Source organism: Pleurodeles waltl, chromosome 3_1 (assembly GCF_031143425.1).
Source record: "Pleurodeles waltl isolate 20211129_DDA chromosome 3_1, aPleWal1.hap1.20221129, whole genome shotgun sequence".
In the NCBI taxonomy this organism is placed as follows: Eukaryota; Metazoa; Chordata; class Amphibia; order Caudata; family Salamandridae; genus Pleurodeles; species Pleurodeles waltl.
In genome coordinates, this window is record NC_090440.1 from 796178818 (window position 1) to 796196314 (window position 17497).

The 17497-nt window shown below is 41.6% G+C and overlaps 1 protein-coding gene across 1 annotated transcript in view; it reads left to right on the top strand.

Annotated features, from left to right (window-relative positions):
* The window catches only part of C3_1H11orf16 (chromosome 3_1 C11orf16 homolog), a 72161-nt gene that overhangs the window by 36994 nt on the left and 17670 nt on the right, over nt 1–17497 (top strand). Inside the window, exons 6-7 of the mRNA XM_069223654.1 lie at nt 7848–8041; nt 16610–16782. Coding sequence (XP_069079755.1) covers nt 7848–8041; nt 16610–16782 — 367 coding nt within the window. The remainder of the gene's footprint in view (nt 1–7847; nt 8042–16609; nt 16783–17497) is intronic.

Below are 17497 nucleotides of genomic sequence, written 5' to 3' on the forward strand. Positions count from 1 at the left end.
CAACTTCTGTTTGCTGCATTCATCATGCATTGCACTGATCAGAATTCTAAACAAACTGAATTGTGATTCAGTCCAGCGCAAGTGGACTGAGACTTACCAATACACCTACCTTATGTTATTCTCCGAGAAGAAATACACATTCTACATCAATGGTTTCAGTAAAAACTAGAAACTACGTCTAAGCTAAAAAATAAAAAAAATATTTCAAAGTGAAATGTTCTCCTTTTGAGTTAAAAATATTTTTAAGAATAATTAAATGTGTTGGCAAATACACAATGGTCGTGGTTTCAAGTAAACGTTCCCATATAGTGATATAAGCTAAAGCAGAATGTATGAAAGGGTTTTTGTTCCAATAGCAAACCCCCCGATAAAAATTGGCACTAGTCATATTAACCTATAGGCCCTAGAAAAATCAACATTATTCACGATGGCCAATTTCCAGGTATTTTGTTTTCCACAGTAAAGATTCCAAACCTCAATAAAATTGGGCCAGACACAAAAAAGATCATGTATTTGTTGCTCTAACGTAAGGTTTTGCCAGTCACCTCTGCCCCTATTATGGTCTGCAGTGGTCAATACACCGCAATAATGTGTGCCATTAACTATTGTTTCAAGATAAGACAGTTATCATTACCCCAGTGGTATTTGGCAGTAATCAGTGCCATAAATACGATCTGAAATTGACTCCTCTTCATAAAATTACAGAAAGTGCTACCTTCCACTACCCACAGCCCATACCGTGTACACCTCAGCCTTGCCCCATCCCTACAGCCCACTGACCTGATGGCCATTTTTTGTTCATCCTGTATGTTTGTTGATCATTAGGCATCAACAGAAGCTGTTTTCCCCATATGTTCAGCCCATTCCCACTTTGAATAGCAGCAAACTTTAAAACTCGTTCCCAGAACTCCTTAAACCCTGCACCCAACACTAGGAGGGACAATGATCCAGGTTGGAATGTGCCTTTTGCAAACAAAAATAATCAGGAAGGTTACCTTTTTGGTTAAAGTCTTTGTCATTGCAAAACCTAAGCCAATGTGAAATTACAAACAACAGGACAGATTTACTATGATTTTGTGTTGGGGTTGCTGCACTTTTTTGGCACAGCCCCTGACGCAAAATCATTTTTGGAATTTAATATGCTATGCAAATCCACTTTGTGTGGTTTAGTAAATACAAAATAACTCAAAGCAGCACGTAGCACTCTCTTATGTTACCTTACATTGGGCAGGCATTCCATGGATTCTGGTGAATTCCCAATTTTTTTTAAGCTAGTAAACGGAGAATATGTCAAAATGCTATGCTTTCCCTAGTGAGGCGTACCAAGGATAAATATATTTATGTGTCCTCGTTATTTTCTCTTTCCATGCGTGCTGCATTTCGCAGTAAACGTAGAGAATGAAATAACTCTAAGAATTGTTTATCTGCAGGAAGCTGTCCCTTCTTGCACAAACACAATCCTGCTTGTTTCATACTGTCTTGCATAGGTATTGCACTCTTCAGCTCGCTCACGTTCACGCAACACAACGCAACAACGTGCTGTGCTGCATTGCATGAATTCTTAGTAAATCTGCCCCTACATCTACTCAAGCGGGTGAAAATTGACTAAGACCTGGAAATCTTGAATTTGTGGGCTTCAGGTCTGCATGTATCACTAACTGATCTATCTGCCCACCAATGAAAAGGGTACTGATTATCAACAAGTAACAAACCAAAAACGAAGAAACAAGCAATAAACAAATCACATAACCTGAAGCTTTATTAGACTCAGATTTCTAATAGTGGGTTACTCACTTACTATTATAACCGTTAATGGCTTTTGACACTTTTGATTGAACTGAATAAAGTCATGTTACACTTGCCAGTGTGTTTTTCTTTTTCCACTGTGTTCATTAGATAGCTATGGGATCCTTTTCGCACAGCTTGTCCTCAGTGTGTTCAACTTTCATACAATAAGAACTGGAACACTAGCTGTTAAAGGCCTCTTCCTTAGTTACTAGCCCTAGCTTCAGGTGAGATCCTATAACAAGAGGGAGGGCCTTGAACTACTAGTACAGCTGATGCTGAAGGGATATAGTACTATTAGAACATTCTTCCCAGAGGATTCATTAAACAAGGCAAGACAGAAAAAGAAACATTGGAATTTTGAAACAGAAGGCCAATCCTAGTCATTTTCCGCATAGTGCCACCCTATTGTAATCAATGGAGCTCCTGCCTCCCATTTTTATAATCGGGCTTATGAATTAGCATTGCACTTATTAACTATTGATAGGGCCAAATGGTTTCCAAACACCAGTGTATGTGGGTCAGTCGATTTCACACCTGCGTCCTTGTTGAAGAGAACACCCCACATCCCCCTCATATCCGGTAGCACCTCTGCCACTTTCATGAAGGGAAGTTGTATGTAAAAGCTACTGTGGTTGTAGATGTTGTCTGGATGACTTAAAATAGTAATAACCACACTTCTGATTCCCATAGGCACTGTAAATAACAAGTTATAACATAACAGTATTTAATCGTGCTAACTTTTCTCAACTTTCAAAGAATGGAAGGATGTGTTGGCCTTGCCTGGATTTGAACTCAAGACCTGCTGATTAGTGCATGTTTCAGCAGCAAATGTTCAGTTTATCGATTTGTCTTTGTGATGTAAGCAGAGGTCTTTGTGTAGACGATCCCTTGCCTAGTGATTAATCAGACAAATGAGTTTGGTGTGCCTGGGTAATCTTCCTTGGTGTCTCATCTGAAATCAGAGTTGGTCAAGCAGGTCACTGCTGTGATTCTCAGTTTACACTGCACAGGCCAGCCTTCATAGTAATGCGCTGAGAAAAGGGCGTGCATAATCAAAATGTATTTTTACTCACAAAATGAAGCATACTGGAATGGCCACAATCCCAATACCCAAGGTGCCCGCATACCTATACAGATTTGCTGCTTGGTATATTCAAAGAAGAAACTCGCGATACATTTCATTGTCACTGTCAGAAGTTTCTCAACTCGACAACACAACACGTGACTAAATAAATTTCAAAAGGAGTTATTTTGTCGCAATTAAATTCACAAATTAGCTATTTTTCACTGTATTCTAAAATAAGTTAATAAAACAGAATATTGGCCACTCTAACCCAGAGGTCTTCAAACTGTGGGGCACGTCCCCCTGGGTGTACTTGGCTGCATTCCCAATGGGGCACAAATGCCTCTGAAAGGACAGTGTAAATATAGATAGACTAGAAGGAGGACATTATGTTTTGGTGCATTTCCAGGCCGTCTTCATTTACATTTAGAATTGAAGTTCTTAAAAAAGTGGAAATTGTTATCCTTGCAACCGAGGCAGCTGTCAAAGGCTTAACTAAAAATATTCTGTGTCTTGCTAAATGTTCACCTTTCGGTACCTGCATATAAATGTAATATGTATATTGTACAGAGTGCAAACATTTTTATAGTTGCCATTAAAATTACGTTTCCCAGAACTCAGCTGATAACACCCTTACATTAATTCTCAAAGTATCCTTTGCATTTGGTGATTAACTAAATGCACTCATTTAGATTTCCTTCAGGTAGCAGGCACCCTGGTGAGGATGTCTGTTTCTTCTTTAGCTCATTGTTCCTTCCTTGGCAGGAGACCCCCTAAACCCTCTCTCACCAGCCCTCCTTTTACTTTCACCCAGAGGCATCTCAAGGTCCGCATTAACTGCTGAGGGTTGTTATTTCAAGTAGGAAAACTATTTATGAAATTAAAAAAAGCATGGGCATATTGGTCCTCCTCATATGTCCTGACTACTTCGACCTCTGTCCTGATGTTGTTTGAGGTGAGTGGAGGGGAATGATGGCAGGAAGGAGACCAGAGGGGACACATTCAGATCAAGACTCAGTAGTCTGGACCCCTCGGCCATCATAACAACGTCCCAGGAGAAAGAGGAAAAGAGCAAGATCTATGGATAGCATTGAAGAGATTGTCCAGTTTGGAGGGGGGGGGGTATGTGGGGCATATTCTTTTGTTTACAAATGGTCAGAAGTAGCTTCCTCAGAGGGATGCCCATAGGTAGGTGGAGTGTATTGACACTAACGTTTTTTCAAAGAGTCTTCACTGTCAATAGTGCAGCAGGGGAAAGACACTGATGCCAAGGGTCTGAGAAGCCATCATTATAATGCATGGGGTTCTGTAATCTCTTTATAAATGTTTGTGTCTAATTTTGTTTTATAACTGGCTTTTAACAAACCCAGTCATGGATTATAAAGAAACACAATCAGAACTCAACTGTTTGAAGTTATAACAGTTGAGTTTTGACATCACAATGCCCGCTAACAGAGCTAGCAGCTGAGGTGAAGACAGGCCAGATTACAAAGCGTAATTGGAGCAGAAATGTAAAGCAACAAAAAAGGAACATTGCTTTTCTTTCTTCTGCTCTATTTTTCTAACTTACAATGACAAGTAGAGCAGAGAGAGCATTTCTATTTTTTGCAATCCTTAGATAGTTAGAGAAAAGCTAGAATCTTTCTTCAAGTTTCTACACATTCCAACCTACTGCAGCTTTTTTTTTAAAACCTACTTGACTTGAACTGTTTCTAAAATCTGTTTGAATCTGTTATGAAAGAGCTACACACCAAATGAAAAAGGACCAAGCAACCGGGAGCGAAAAGTGGGGCTTTCTCTTTTTACATAAAGAAGTAGACTGCCTACTTTGTGCCTCAGGCGTAGTACTGATAGCCCAGTGAGTGGGCAGAAAATACAGCCTGCTTTGCAAGGCTGTACGTATCATTGCTTCTTCAGGTGCAGTGGAACTGGGGCCTAGTGGAAAGGGAAGGGTCCAACTAAACCACAATTATGGCTGTTTCACTAACCTTCCTTGTTTGCACTAAGATCCAGAGCAGATTTGCTGTGGCAGGTTTGCTTTGGGCCTTGGGCAATGGCCTGGAGGGGAATTGAAGCAGGAGGGACATCTTAGCTGGGCGTCAGATAGGCAGGTGGATATAGCAAGAAGAGTCCTTGCTTTTAACAAATGGCAGAGGAGACTTCCCGCTTACAAGTCCATAGCTATCATTAGTGAGGTAGGTGGAGTGGCACTAGCCTCCAGGAGTGTGAGAGGCCCACTGCCTCACAGTCATTTCTGTCTTACCATACAACAGGGGCATGCTGTCTCATTTTCCATATTAGCATTATGGTGGATGGCACCCTTGCTACAAAGGGGGGCAAATTGTGAGAGCTCATTTTTTTAACCAAACAGAAGAGAGAGTCTGTTTCAAGATTGGAATTATGGCCAGGTATGGTGAGGAATGGGTGAAGGGGTGAAAGTGACAGCCTGCCACTCAGGGCTGCAGCTATCATTAGCGCAGCAGGTGCAGTTGCATTGGGGCCCAGGGGGGTGACAGGCTCACAACACCCCAATTATGGGAAGTAGTCAATTTCTGTTTTGTTACATATATTTGCTCTTTCACAAGTCTCAGATTTAGTGTGGATTATGAGCTATAGAAAAAGTTAACTTGAAATTATCTCATAAACCCCACCCCCTATATTCAGCTCTGCCTCACCTGCTCCCTCAATTCTTGCCATAAAAGTTTTGGAGATGGGTCTGACTTGAAACAGTTTGAAGACATCTGCTCTAATCATTTCTTTCAAATTGCTATTTCGTTCACATATTCAATTGTACTTATCACAAACACCCTACTACTGCATCTTTAGATTATTTGAATAGCAGGAATTGAGGCAGTTAAGCACCACAAATAACCTGCATTATTTCTAGAACACTTTTTGGCACGTCAGTTTCTTGACCAAGGGCTCATGCCACTTACCTCATCTAGGTGAGGCTGTACAAGTGTCAAATGAAGGTATCAAGTTATTCCATAAGGATCAAATGCAAATGGTAAGGAAGAGAGATTGTCTCTCACATACGTGATAGGGATATGCCACAAAACCATCCTACTCATTTTGCGTAGGAAACAAGATATCATGTTAAGGGTCAATTTCTGAAAAAAATGTTTTCTAAAAACACGAATCAAAATACATTTTGCTGAAAATAACCCCAGCAAAACACACATGTTCAGTTGCAGAATTGTCTCACAAAATGGCTTGCAGGAAAATTCTTTGACAGAAACTCTTTGCAAGATTTTTTGCCTGCAGGTGATGGTTTACTAATGTGGCAAAATCTGCATCTTTGTGTGGTTGCAGTGCTTGTCAACTTTCCAAAACATCACCATCGAAATCTGTAACTATTAGTTAAAGTTACAAGTGTTCATTCAATTTACTAAATGAACTGGTGTTATCCCTGAGAACTTTGAAATTAGTTTGTTAGGCAGCAGAGCTTCATTTATTTTAGAAGGAGCAACACAAACCTAAGGTGCCATACCCAGTTGAGGCATCTCAGAAAACAAGATACTTTGAGAAGGGGGGGGGGGGGGGGCAAGTACAGAAATGTACCTTCTAGACCCAGCTGCCCATTACAGACTTCTGCAAAAACAGTCACATTTTTTTCCACATGAACACTGGTGGATTAAAACTGCCGGCACCGCCAGGCGGTCGGCCGGCTTAAAAGTGGCACCACGGTCGCAATGTGGAGGTCGGACCACTGCTTTGGCGGCAATCCGACCACCACACTCCTAATGAGGGCCTCAGTGTCAGTTCTCTGAGGGGTCCAGCATATTCATCAATACCAACATCCCTTTGATGATCTCACTATTGACAAAACTCTTCATAAAACCCAATGAAGTTTAAGAGTCTCCAGATTATCAGGCATAAGTCCTAGGACTCCCAGTAGATGACCCTTGGAGTCAGTGGGAGTTTCCCTTTATTGTGAACTTTGCTCAGGCCACTGAAGCTAATAGCACATGACATGAAGTAAAAAATATAGGTGCATTGGAGAGCATCTACACATGCACAGAAACTTTTTCATTAAGGTGAACATACCCACCCGAAGTTGCATATATCAACAAAAGGGGAACCAAACACGGATTTGGTTAGATTTCATCATTAGGAAACCAAACAAAGAAACATGAGAGCCTAAATTTGGAAACCTAAATTGTTTTTACTTGAACTGTAAATAACTTAGAATTATTGTGTGTGTCTTAGGAGGCACCATCTTAATTGGATGATCACATCCCTAACTTTGGCTCCACTTCAAGAAGTTAAGAATACTGTTGCTGATAATCCATCTTCACTATCTGTATTCATTCTAGCAAACATCAGCTTTTCAGAAAGATGTAAAAAGGGCATACTACCACAAATAAAACTAGACCTAAGAAAGACTGAATTTTATAATATTTCCTAAATGTATCCTGTATGGTAAAGGAAGTATTAGCAGGGGAGTACTCTACTAAAACAGGGGTAAAAGGTCTATAAACTGTTAAATTTAAACCTCCCTTGTAACTATGGAGTGCAGTGATGGTGAGGAGCAACGAGTGGGAGGTACAAAATATATTCATTGTGATAGCTCATGGAAATACATTAATGACTAGTCACCTTGTGGTGCTTTATGGGCAAATATCTCCCAAGCCCCACATTAAATTTATTAGCTACAAATTGCAAGTAGGTTTATACTAAGATCCTAATGAATCGTTAGCCAACCAACTACCAACAAAATGGGACAATTTACATAGATTCATTAAAGGTTCTTATTTTGCTGTACTGGGGGGAATAGTCAAGACTTCCCAAATCAATTTGAACTATACAGAAACCAGTTCTAACCAAGCTTTCTGAAAAGGTTTTCATTAAGGAGAAGACTTAATATCTCTCATGATGACTTGTCCTGAGATGCACTTGTGCCTTCTGTACACATTTAATCAACAGTGTTGCTACGTTAAATTCATGATGACAGACCCTTCCGAAACGGCATTAACATACCCATTGATATTCACAGGTAGCAGCGTGTGCAGCAATCGCTTCTCAGATAGAAGATTTGATCCAGATTCCAAGGTTTTTTCTGGCTCGGACCTTTCTTCTGCTGGACCAATAAACCAGAGTTCTATGTTTGAGGCAGTCTTACGTTCTCCAAGCAGGCGGGTCACGATGAAGGATGTCCTGTTTCACAATGATTTCGAGAAGTCTTCTGGGGTACTGTATCTTTCCACAGGGATTATAATGTTATTTAAAGGTATTTTATGGTGTACTTATTGAACACTGTCATATGTAAGTGAAACTGTTAACACAGATTATACACAAAAATAAAGATAGTCTGAGACATCTTTATTTTTGGGAAAATCTGTCTATCCACGATACTAGTATTTAAAATCCCCATTCCTTGCCGTAGTTTCAGATACATTTTAAACTATGACCCAAATTTTATGACAGGACTTGTGCAATACATGGTAGCACCAACTAACTTTTGTTTGCAAAAACCTTTAAATTGACTTGGCAGCTGCATCAGTCTCTTTGCACTGCAGAGCACCAGTCCCAGGGTAATTTATGCAAAGCGGGTGTAACTGGGCAGGAACTGCCCAAACAAGCCATAGACTTCCATGCAAAGGTATATCAACAAAAACAGTGTGACCTGCCTCTGCATGTTATCCTAATGCCAAACGACACCTGGCAAGCAGAGTATTGCATGATAAAGGCATTAATAAGACAGGTACTTGCTGTGAAATTACACAGCTTACATTTGGGCAGGTCTCCTTGTGGTGACATTTGTACCTGAGGGTTTACATCAAGTACACATCTCAGACACAGCATCAGTGCGTTGCCTCTTCAGCATAGAGCAATGCTTACCATCGCGATAAAACAGTTTTAGCAAGAGAGCAGCTGATAGCATCATTGGTATGTGACCCTTGTTAAATATATCACTGCACAATATTTATTAATTGGCGTAACATTGGCACAGCACGACATTTCATGGCTGATTGCCAATCTAAGACTGCCTCCAGAAACTGAGGGAAATTGAAAACATTAGGGAAATCCTTCACCAAAATTGTATTCAAATTGCACTATGGATGGAGCCATTTAAATCCTGGGGACTTTGAAAGTAATCTAGATAATGGATGACGAATGAACCGATTTAAATGATTGGGACATCAAAAGTAATTTAATGCTTTGGAAGCTATTTGGGTAACGGAGATTTTAAAGTTAAATTATTGGTGTGAATATAAGGTTTGAAGGATTTCTAAAAGAAGAGACCTAAATGAAAAGGGCATTGAGCTTGACTGATTTCAGAGAAGATGAAAGACAGTTAAAAATGATTAAGAGAAAGCAAGATAACATGAAAAAGAATGGTGTGGAGCTCAAAGGTGAAACAGTTTCAGACATGAGAACAGAGTGTAAAATGGACGCAGGGTGTTTTGTTGACTCGGAGTCTTGCCACTAGAATCCACTTAATATGGAAATAGGGAGAGTAGTGTTGGCAACTAATTCCATTGCAGGAAAAGCACAGAGGGGCCAGGGAGTTCTTGAATTAACTTTACTTCCTTTCCGTGTTGGATCGTGCTCCTTTGTCTATGTGTAAATGCTATTCCAGCTTGACCAGGTATGCACATCTACTTGCTTGGGTACTCGTGAGGCATGAGCGTCTAATGCAGGCAGATACTCATTGCATTGACTGTTGCAGTCATGATTAACTAACAGACAAACAAGATCGGCAAGTCACCTCCCATGACATAAAGTCAAAGCAGTATTAGTATTTCGTGCTTTCTTATATGTTATCTACATAGAAATGTGAAGTATTTCATATGGCTAAGAATAAGAGTAGCCAGGTGAAGCCATTAGAATGTGGATTGAAAACATTCTGGTGAAACTTATGTAGCTAAATGGAAACCACTTCACTGTAATTTCTACCTCGCCCCTTGAATTTGTTTATCCCAAGGTTTATCAAGTGTATAGCTTCCATGATCGTTCTAGCATCATTGTGTAGTGTTCAGACTAGTATGCGTTTGCACACTTGGAGGTGGAGGGTATGGCCTACTGTAGCCTTGTGATTGGATACAAATAAAAAAGCATATGTCCGCACTTGCTTAGGTTACCACTATGCCATTTACTGTGGTTTGCCAAAATCCACACCTCACTGGTTGCAGATAACACAGAGTACAGCCATTAGAGATATTACTGGACTCGCAGATAGCTACATGGGCTGCAGATGGAAAAATTACTCTGATTTAAGATTGCCTGTCTGTTTGCCTAAAACATCAGTCTACCAGATACCTTTCCACTAAATCATAGCTTTACCTACTATGTTTTTGATGTATGGAACAAATTCATAGACCAAGATTAACCCTACCAAGATTAACCCTACCGCCTAGGGTGTTCATTCCTCCTTAGGTTAGACTAAAGCTTCTTTTCAATTCAGGGCCTTATCCCCTCTCTTTCGAAGATGGGTCTTTTTGTTTGAGCGGTTTTTAAGACTAGCAACAAAAGACACAGCAGAGAAGGGTTCCCTCTACAAATGCTATCCTTGGTCAGTCAGTAAAGCCACTGGGTGAAAGGCATTATTGGAGATACTTTGGGGGTCATTATGACCCTGGCGGTCTTCAGACTGGCGGTGAAGAACGCCACATTATGAGTGTGGTGGGTTGGCCTCTGTCAACCGGCCACATCTCCACTCATAACGCCAGTACGGTCGGAGCCACTGGGCCGAAGATGAGTATCTCCGACCTGGCGGTTCACAGAAGACCGCTGGTGGTATTAGCCGCCTTTCTACAAGGGTTTCTGCGGCGGTAGCACCGCCATGAAAATCCTGGCAGAAAGTTTACCGGTGACGGGGAATTTCTTCTCTGTCACCGGTAGACGACCCCAGCAATCCCCAGCAATCCCAAGCCCCCCCCCAGCTCCCTCCAGACACAGCGGTCCCCCTCCCCCCTCCAGACACAGTGCAATCCCCCAACCCGCTCCCTCTCCAGACACAGCACCCCCTCCCTTACCCCTACCTCCCCCTCCAGACACAGGGCCCCCTCCTCCCACCACCCTCCAGACACAGCGCAATCCCCTACCAACCCCTCTTCCCCGTCCAGACACAGTGTGCAATCCTCCAACCCCTCTCCCCGCATATATACTCATACCCATCCAAACAAGCATACTCACACCCATCCAAACATGCATACTCCACCATCCAAACAAGCATACACACACCAATCCAAACACGCATACTCATGCCCATCAAAACACTCACACGCAGACAAACACATATTCACCATAACACTCATACTCGCATACACAAACTCATACACACTTACATGTATACACGCATTCACTTCTACATTCAGACACACATACAACCATGCATACACACATTCATGAACACACGCAGACACCACACACACACACACACACACACACGTACACACACCAACCTCTGCCCTCCCACCCCCCTCCCCTGTCGGACCTGGTCTGGGAAGGAGGTCATCCAGCAGGGAATGGCAAGGGGCGCTTCCACCACCGGCAGAACCCCGCCTTTAGGAGACCACCACGCCTTATTATTGCTCATAATACGGCGGGTTGTCCTAATGGAGGGGCGGGCCAGTGGTGGAACTGACCAAGCACCTCCGCCTGCCAGCACGACTACTGCTGGATTTCCACCCAAGTTGTGGAGGAAATCCAGCAGTACCCGTGATATGGTGGGTGGAAGACGGCCACCTGTGGAGGACTTCTGGCACCTGTGGCTTTGGCGTTTTTCATGGAAGGCCGTCAAAGTCATAATGAGGGCCTTTGTGTGCATATGTTGGAAATGTTCAGAGAGACCCGGCTAAGCTTGTGATTCCCCTGTGTTTGCTCATTTCCAGGGTTACTGAAAGACCGGTGAAAGAGCACAGTCCATTCCCCCCTCTGTTATACAAATATGCTTGCAGGAGGCCCCAAGCTAGGAAATATCATAGGGCTAGAACCTTTCGTATGAGAAGTCCAACTAGAATATAAAAGAAGGTGGATTTTTACCTTTGCCCAGTGTTGTGTGATGTTCTCAGGTTTTCCACATTAATTCCAAGCCTAAAGGTCAAAGTGAGCTCGGAAAACATTTTGGTGGTTAAAACAATCTTGTATAGAGCCCTCCAATGGCGTTAGCAAATATTTTTGAAACAGTGTCTGTGGGCTGCTGTAATGCTCAGTGCTGTAGACACACAATGGACAAACAATGCCATTTCTAGTACAATGGCTCCTACTAAAGTTGAGGTTTTGCAGGCCTCTTGCAGGATCCACCCAGTTTACTCCCTACTTATGGGATTCAAGAGTGGACAACCAACGCCGATTTGCATCCAAACAGTAGTAGAGACTAATATTTAACCAGTGCGCTGCCCCTGCCATTGTTTGGTGCCAAGAGCTTCCTTTAGTAATCTGTTCTCCTTCCATATGCATTTTGTCCACTCCTTTTTTGGAGAGATCGACAGATAAGTCAGCATGGTCTTGCCTTCTACAGTTCCTAATGCTGATAAAAGACTGGTTTCTCTCAGTAAAGACTTGCATAAATTGGGCCCTAGTTACCTAGTTATACAGTCGAAAGAATCATGGTCCATTATGTTTCACACTTCCATTTAGCAGCATCTGAGCAATTATTTGCAAGCAAACCATGAAACTGTAAACTGCACCTCATACTTTCCCATTCATGTTTGAAAGAGGAAAACAAGTGGTGTATATCATTATCACAAGTATCCTTTATGAGCCCTTCCTGATACTGACACATAATTTGCATCTGTCACTGCCATGTTACTCTGTGAATGCATCTAACCCGCACTATCCTGTTTATAACTTTGTCTATTGTCATGTAACTTAATGGTGCCCTCAAGCATTCACCAGGTTAATTTAGCTAGATGTGTTATGCATAATTTTAAATGGCTCATAGTAATTTGGCCGTTTTTCTCTATATATTCAACAATATATTCCTTACTAATGGACTCCTGAAATTTTCTTATCACAGATGCTACACTTATTGGTGGGTAGTACCTTGTTTCTGATTTTTTACTATTTTTATACACTGGTGCTACCTCTGTATTTCACAAGGAAGTTCAACCGATCTGACTCAATCATCAAACCCGACTGTAGTTGTGAGAAAATCCATCTGCCATATGATAGTGTGGATTTCACTCTCCTGAGATCACATCTATTTGTTACTTATTGTACTGTAGAAATCAGCCATTAGCACTTAAATTGGCTGATAAAGATGAGGAAGGCAAACCCTAACTTTTTGGTTAACAGATAAATAGTCCTCAGTCCCACTTGTTGTGCTAAACATGCATACACTTATTTTCCCAGTAGTGCCTTATTACAAAGAACCAGCTTGACTTAATGTCAGGACACTAAGCTGTCAACATCGACTGTCACAATACTAACAACTAGGCACTTAAAAGATAATGGTAAAAGTAAAGGACAGCTTGCCCAGTTATCAGTTAAAGCACATGTCAGTCTACTTAAGCGTTCCATAGATCTCTAACAGCTATGCTCCTGAAATCAGGTCTAGTTCAGATAAATGCAATGCATCCATTAATATGGCTCTGGTCTCTGGTAAATGAGGTCAACACCAAAATAAAACTGTAAAGGTAATTTGGCCTGAAGCTATTTTAAAGCTACTACATTGCCTTGAATCATAAGTTAGATATGGAACATTGTGTGCCTAACCCACCAAATTTGGCCTGAAGCTATTTTAAAGCTACTACATTGCCTTGAATCATAAGTTAGATATGGAACATTGTGTGCCTAACCCACCAAACTGAATTAATGAGGAATACATACAATTTTGATGGAGGGCTACCACAGTTCACAGCTTTGGCTGTAAAGACTAGTCTTATTCATACTTCTTAACAACCATACCAATGTCTTCTGCAAGCTTAGGAGGACAAAGGGCAGCCACACAATGCTCATGAAATGAGCGGAGTGCTAACATAGGCTTAGTTTCCAGAAATTTGCTAGTGAGTATCTCTAGCACATAGCTCCTCTCAAGGTGGGGACCAATCTTGACTTTCTTTCTTCACTTCTCTAATTGATACATTGGGATAGCACCAGTAGGGTTGGTGGGATGTCTTTGAAGCAAATGGGATTGTGCTGGTTAGAGATGGATAAGGGCATAAAGGAGCCCCTTAGCTACAAAGGTCGGCTCATTGACATTGGACTGTTACCTTCAAACGGTTGTAGCAGGGTTTGCGTGGCCATCGACGTAGACCAAAATTCGGACTATTAAGATTGAGATTGCAGAGACAGAAAATATTATTATGTATTGAATTTGTAAGACATACTAGTGGCATTCTAATTTCTCTTTTAAAAACCCATGTTTGGCCCATTGGCACTTCAGGGCCAGCTTGAATCCAAAGGAAAGGAGATTTCTTGCTTGCTTTTATGAGATGTTCTGCTTTCTGTCAGCAGAGCATCCAAATATTTGTCCTTCCATTGACCTTAATCTATTCTTCTAGAGCTTAATTCTACAATAGGTACAATTTGCATTTTAAATTCCTAAACTGCTCTGTCTGTAGAGGTAGCTGGATCCAGAGGCATAACAAAACTTGATGGCCCCCCCCTGCAAAAAACATGGAGCCCCCCCATGCTCTGGACCCAGTCAGGAGCTCTTAGGCCGGGGGCGCTCTGCCCAGGCACAGTGCGGAGGGGTCCCCTGCAGCTTGGCCCCCCCCCTGCAACACAGGGCTGGGGGGACTATTGTAACACCTCTGCCTGGACCTGTGGTTGTTGAGAAGTCTGCCAGATAGAGAACCCATGTCTGGAAAACTGGGCACTGAGGAGACTGTGGAAATAGATATAGTTGCTGAAAATGGTTAATCTGCATCATCAAATAGAAAAAGGTGAAGATGTATTGCAGTTCAGTTGTTTTTAAAAAAGATACTGTATCTTTTTTGTTAATGCTTGTACCTTAAACATCTTCCACATTGAACTGGAGGTGGATTCAGAATGCCAGTCATCAAACCTATTTCAGTCTGTGTTCTCAGCCACCCCTTCAACCGGTTATCTTCTATTTTGTGCTGGATATATCATCAAAGGTTGACATCACCTCATCATGCATTGCATTGTGGATTGACCATTGGACCTGACACCACTTTAGTACTTACTTCTAAATGCATGGATGCCTTTGAGGCTGAAGTAAAGATGGATAGCATGCTTGACCTTGGCATCCATGGCAAGTTTTGCCAGCTGGAACTCCAACCTGCATTTGTTCTGGTTCACAGTGACTTCCAGCCAAATGCATCCAGATTTAACATCAGCAGTGAGGATACCACGTTCTTGCTTGTCCCACTGGAAATGGTTCAAACTGTGCAATCTTTCAAGTCAGAAAGATAAACTGACCCCCTAAACTACATAGCCAAACCAACCACTGATACTCACTAGTTCACCTGATTTGGGCCATTCCATCCAACCCCACTAAGGCTTTTGTATGGGCTTTCACTCTTTCTGAAGCCATCTAGCTTTACCTAGCATTGGTCTATGCTTGCCCCAATGTTTCCTATGATTCTTGTTGGAATTATCAGGTCACCAGAAAGAATAACTAATTAGTTCAAATAAACAATAACATACACTGTCGCTTGAGAATAGACTTCTAAGCTTCTAGTGTTGTTGGCTCTTTAGACAATATTATGTGAAAACATTGGCTGTAAAAGGCTGGGATGAAAGACTGTTAAAACTGAAGGAAGGTGTTAATGAACTTTCAAATGTGAAGGGGCAGGCAGAGATCAAGCACCTTCACTGCACACAGTGTGAAAAGGTCACTCCTGTCTGGTGAGAGGGAGTTGTGGCAAAGAAAAGTTAGAATGCGATGGGTGTAGTAAAGATGGAAGAAAGAAGGTTATGAGGGTCTACCAGTATAAAGCAGTAAAACGTAGTGCAGGTTGTCGTCAGACTGTCAGCTGAGATTAGTTCTTTTTTTACCCAAGTATTTTCAGTGGAAAATAAACTATTTTTCAAATACAACCAGTGTCACAACTAATTTAGGCAGAAGTCGTGCACTATTAAATGTCTAAGTGAATGGTTAACATAGTTTTGGAATACCAAGGTACACAGTGGATGAAACACAGTAGCACATAAATATATTTCAACGATAAATGGCAAACAAATGTGCATCGGTGTGAATACATTAACACACAGTAAAAAGCGACATAGTATCATAGAAATATTACATCACTGAATCTCACCTCTTAATGTGGTTTCTGCCCAGGAACTCTATGACCGGATTCCAGAGATCTACAATGGGATCACTTTCTTAGAACTGTTCATAATTCCTTACTTAGGTAAATGAATTCCACAAGGAAGTAAAAATTATTGGCTGGATGCTTTCCAGTTGGGAGTTATGATATGATGGATTCGAGCAACCAATGTATCACAATGTTATGACCAATTTGTAGAGAATATCTTCCACAACTGGGAATCTTAAACATCTTCCACAACTGGGAATCTTAAACATATCAGTTTTTCAAAAGTTTAAAAATCAATATAATTTCTATGCATATTTCATTCTAGTGACTATTGTGGTGATATATAAATAATGGAGTGAAATATTTATTGTCTTGTTCTTGGTAAATTACATTTGCTTCTAATTAATTTTCTGTGTACCAAATGACAGATATAGGGGGCATTAATGCACATCTTTTTATTGTAACATGAAATGCTCCACCTGAGATTATGTAATCTACAGTCTGCAAAATGTATTTGGAAAAGAATGACGATAGAATTTTTGCATCGAAAAATTAACAGCTTTACGAAACATTCCTCCCACAGCCACAAGGGCGTCCTCTCATAGAGCAACTGGGTAGAAACCAGATTGAACAGGAGAAACAAAAACAAACGTCCATTGAATACCTGCGAAGAAAAAAACATCAACATCAAGACTGGGAGTCGAAAAGGGAACAAGAAGCAGAAAAGAAGTACAGTGACACTCAGGAAACCCATAGGTAAAACAGGGCCAAAGACGCACCAGTCGAAACCACCACATTATGTTTGACTTAGGACACATGAAGCGGAAAGCTAAACACTCGTTTGAACTAAATTAACATACTAAAGACGACAAAGTGATGGTGCCAACATTACCATTTTTCGAAATATTTGACAAGTACATCAACTGTGTAAATAAGAGGAATAATAAGTAATGATAGCTAACATAAAATATTGAAAAAGGGTTTGGTGGCCAATGGGAAGCAGGAGTGGAGATGAACAGTGCAGGTGCTGTAGTTCCATAGTGGAAGCAAGGGAGCCGCAGGCAAGCAGGTGAGAAGCAGTATGGCCGCCAGGGTCTGCCCCTCTTTGCGCCACGGAGCCCTTTTAATTAGGGGTGCCATGTGCAAACAGGGAGAGTGTGTCCTGGTACATATAATGTGATGCCCCCAGGGCAGCCGTGAGCTTGTGGCTACCTTCGGGACAATGCATTAGTGAAAGGTGGCACCCAGCCAAACCTTTGAAAGGGAGAACCCCCTGGCAAACAGCAGTGTCGGCTGACCACACATGCTTGCAGGGGGATGTCAGGAGGGTCCATGGGATCCCCTTTTCCCTCTTGCCGGTGTCTTCTTCAGGGGGCCCATTGACTGTGTACCACCTCTTTGTGGTGCACAGTCTATGACCCTCCTTATGGTCTCTGCAAAGTGACCTAGGAGCAGAGGCAAAGTGTTTCTC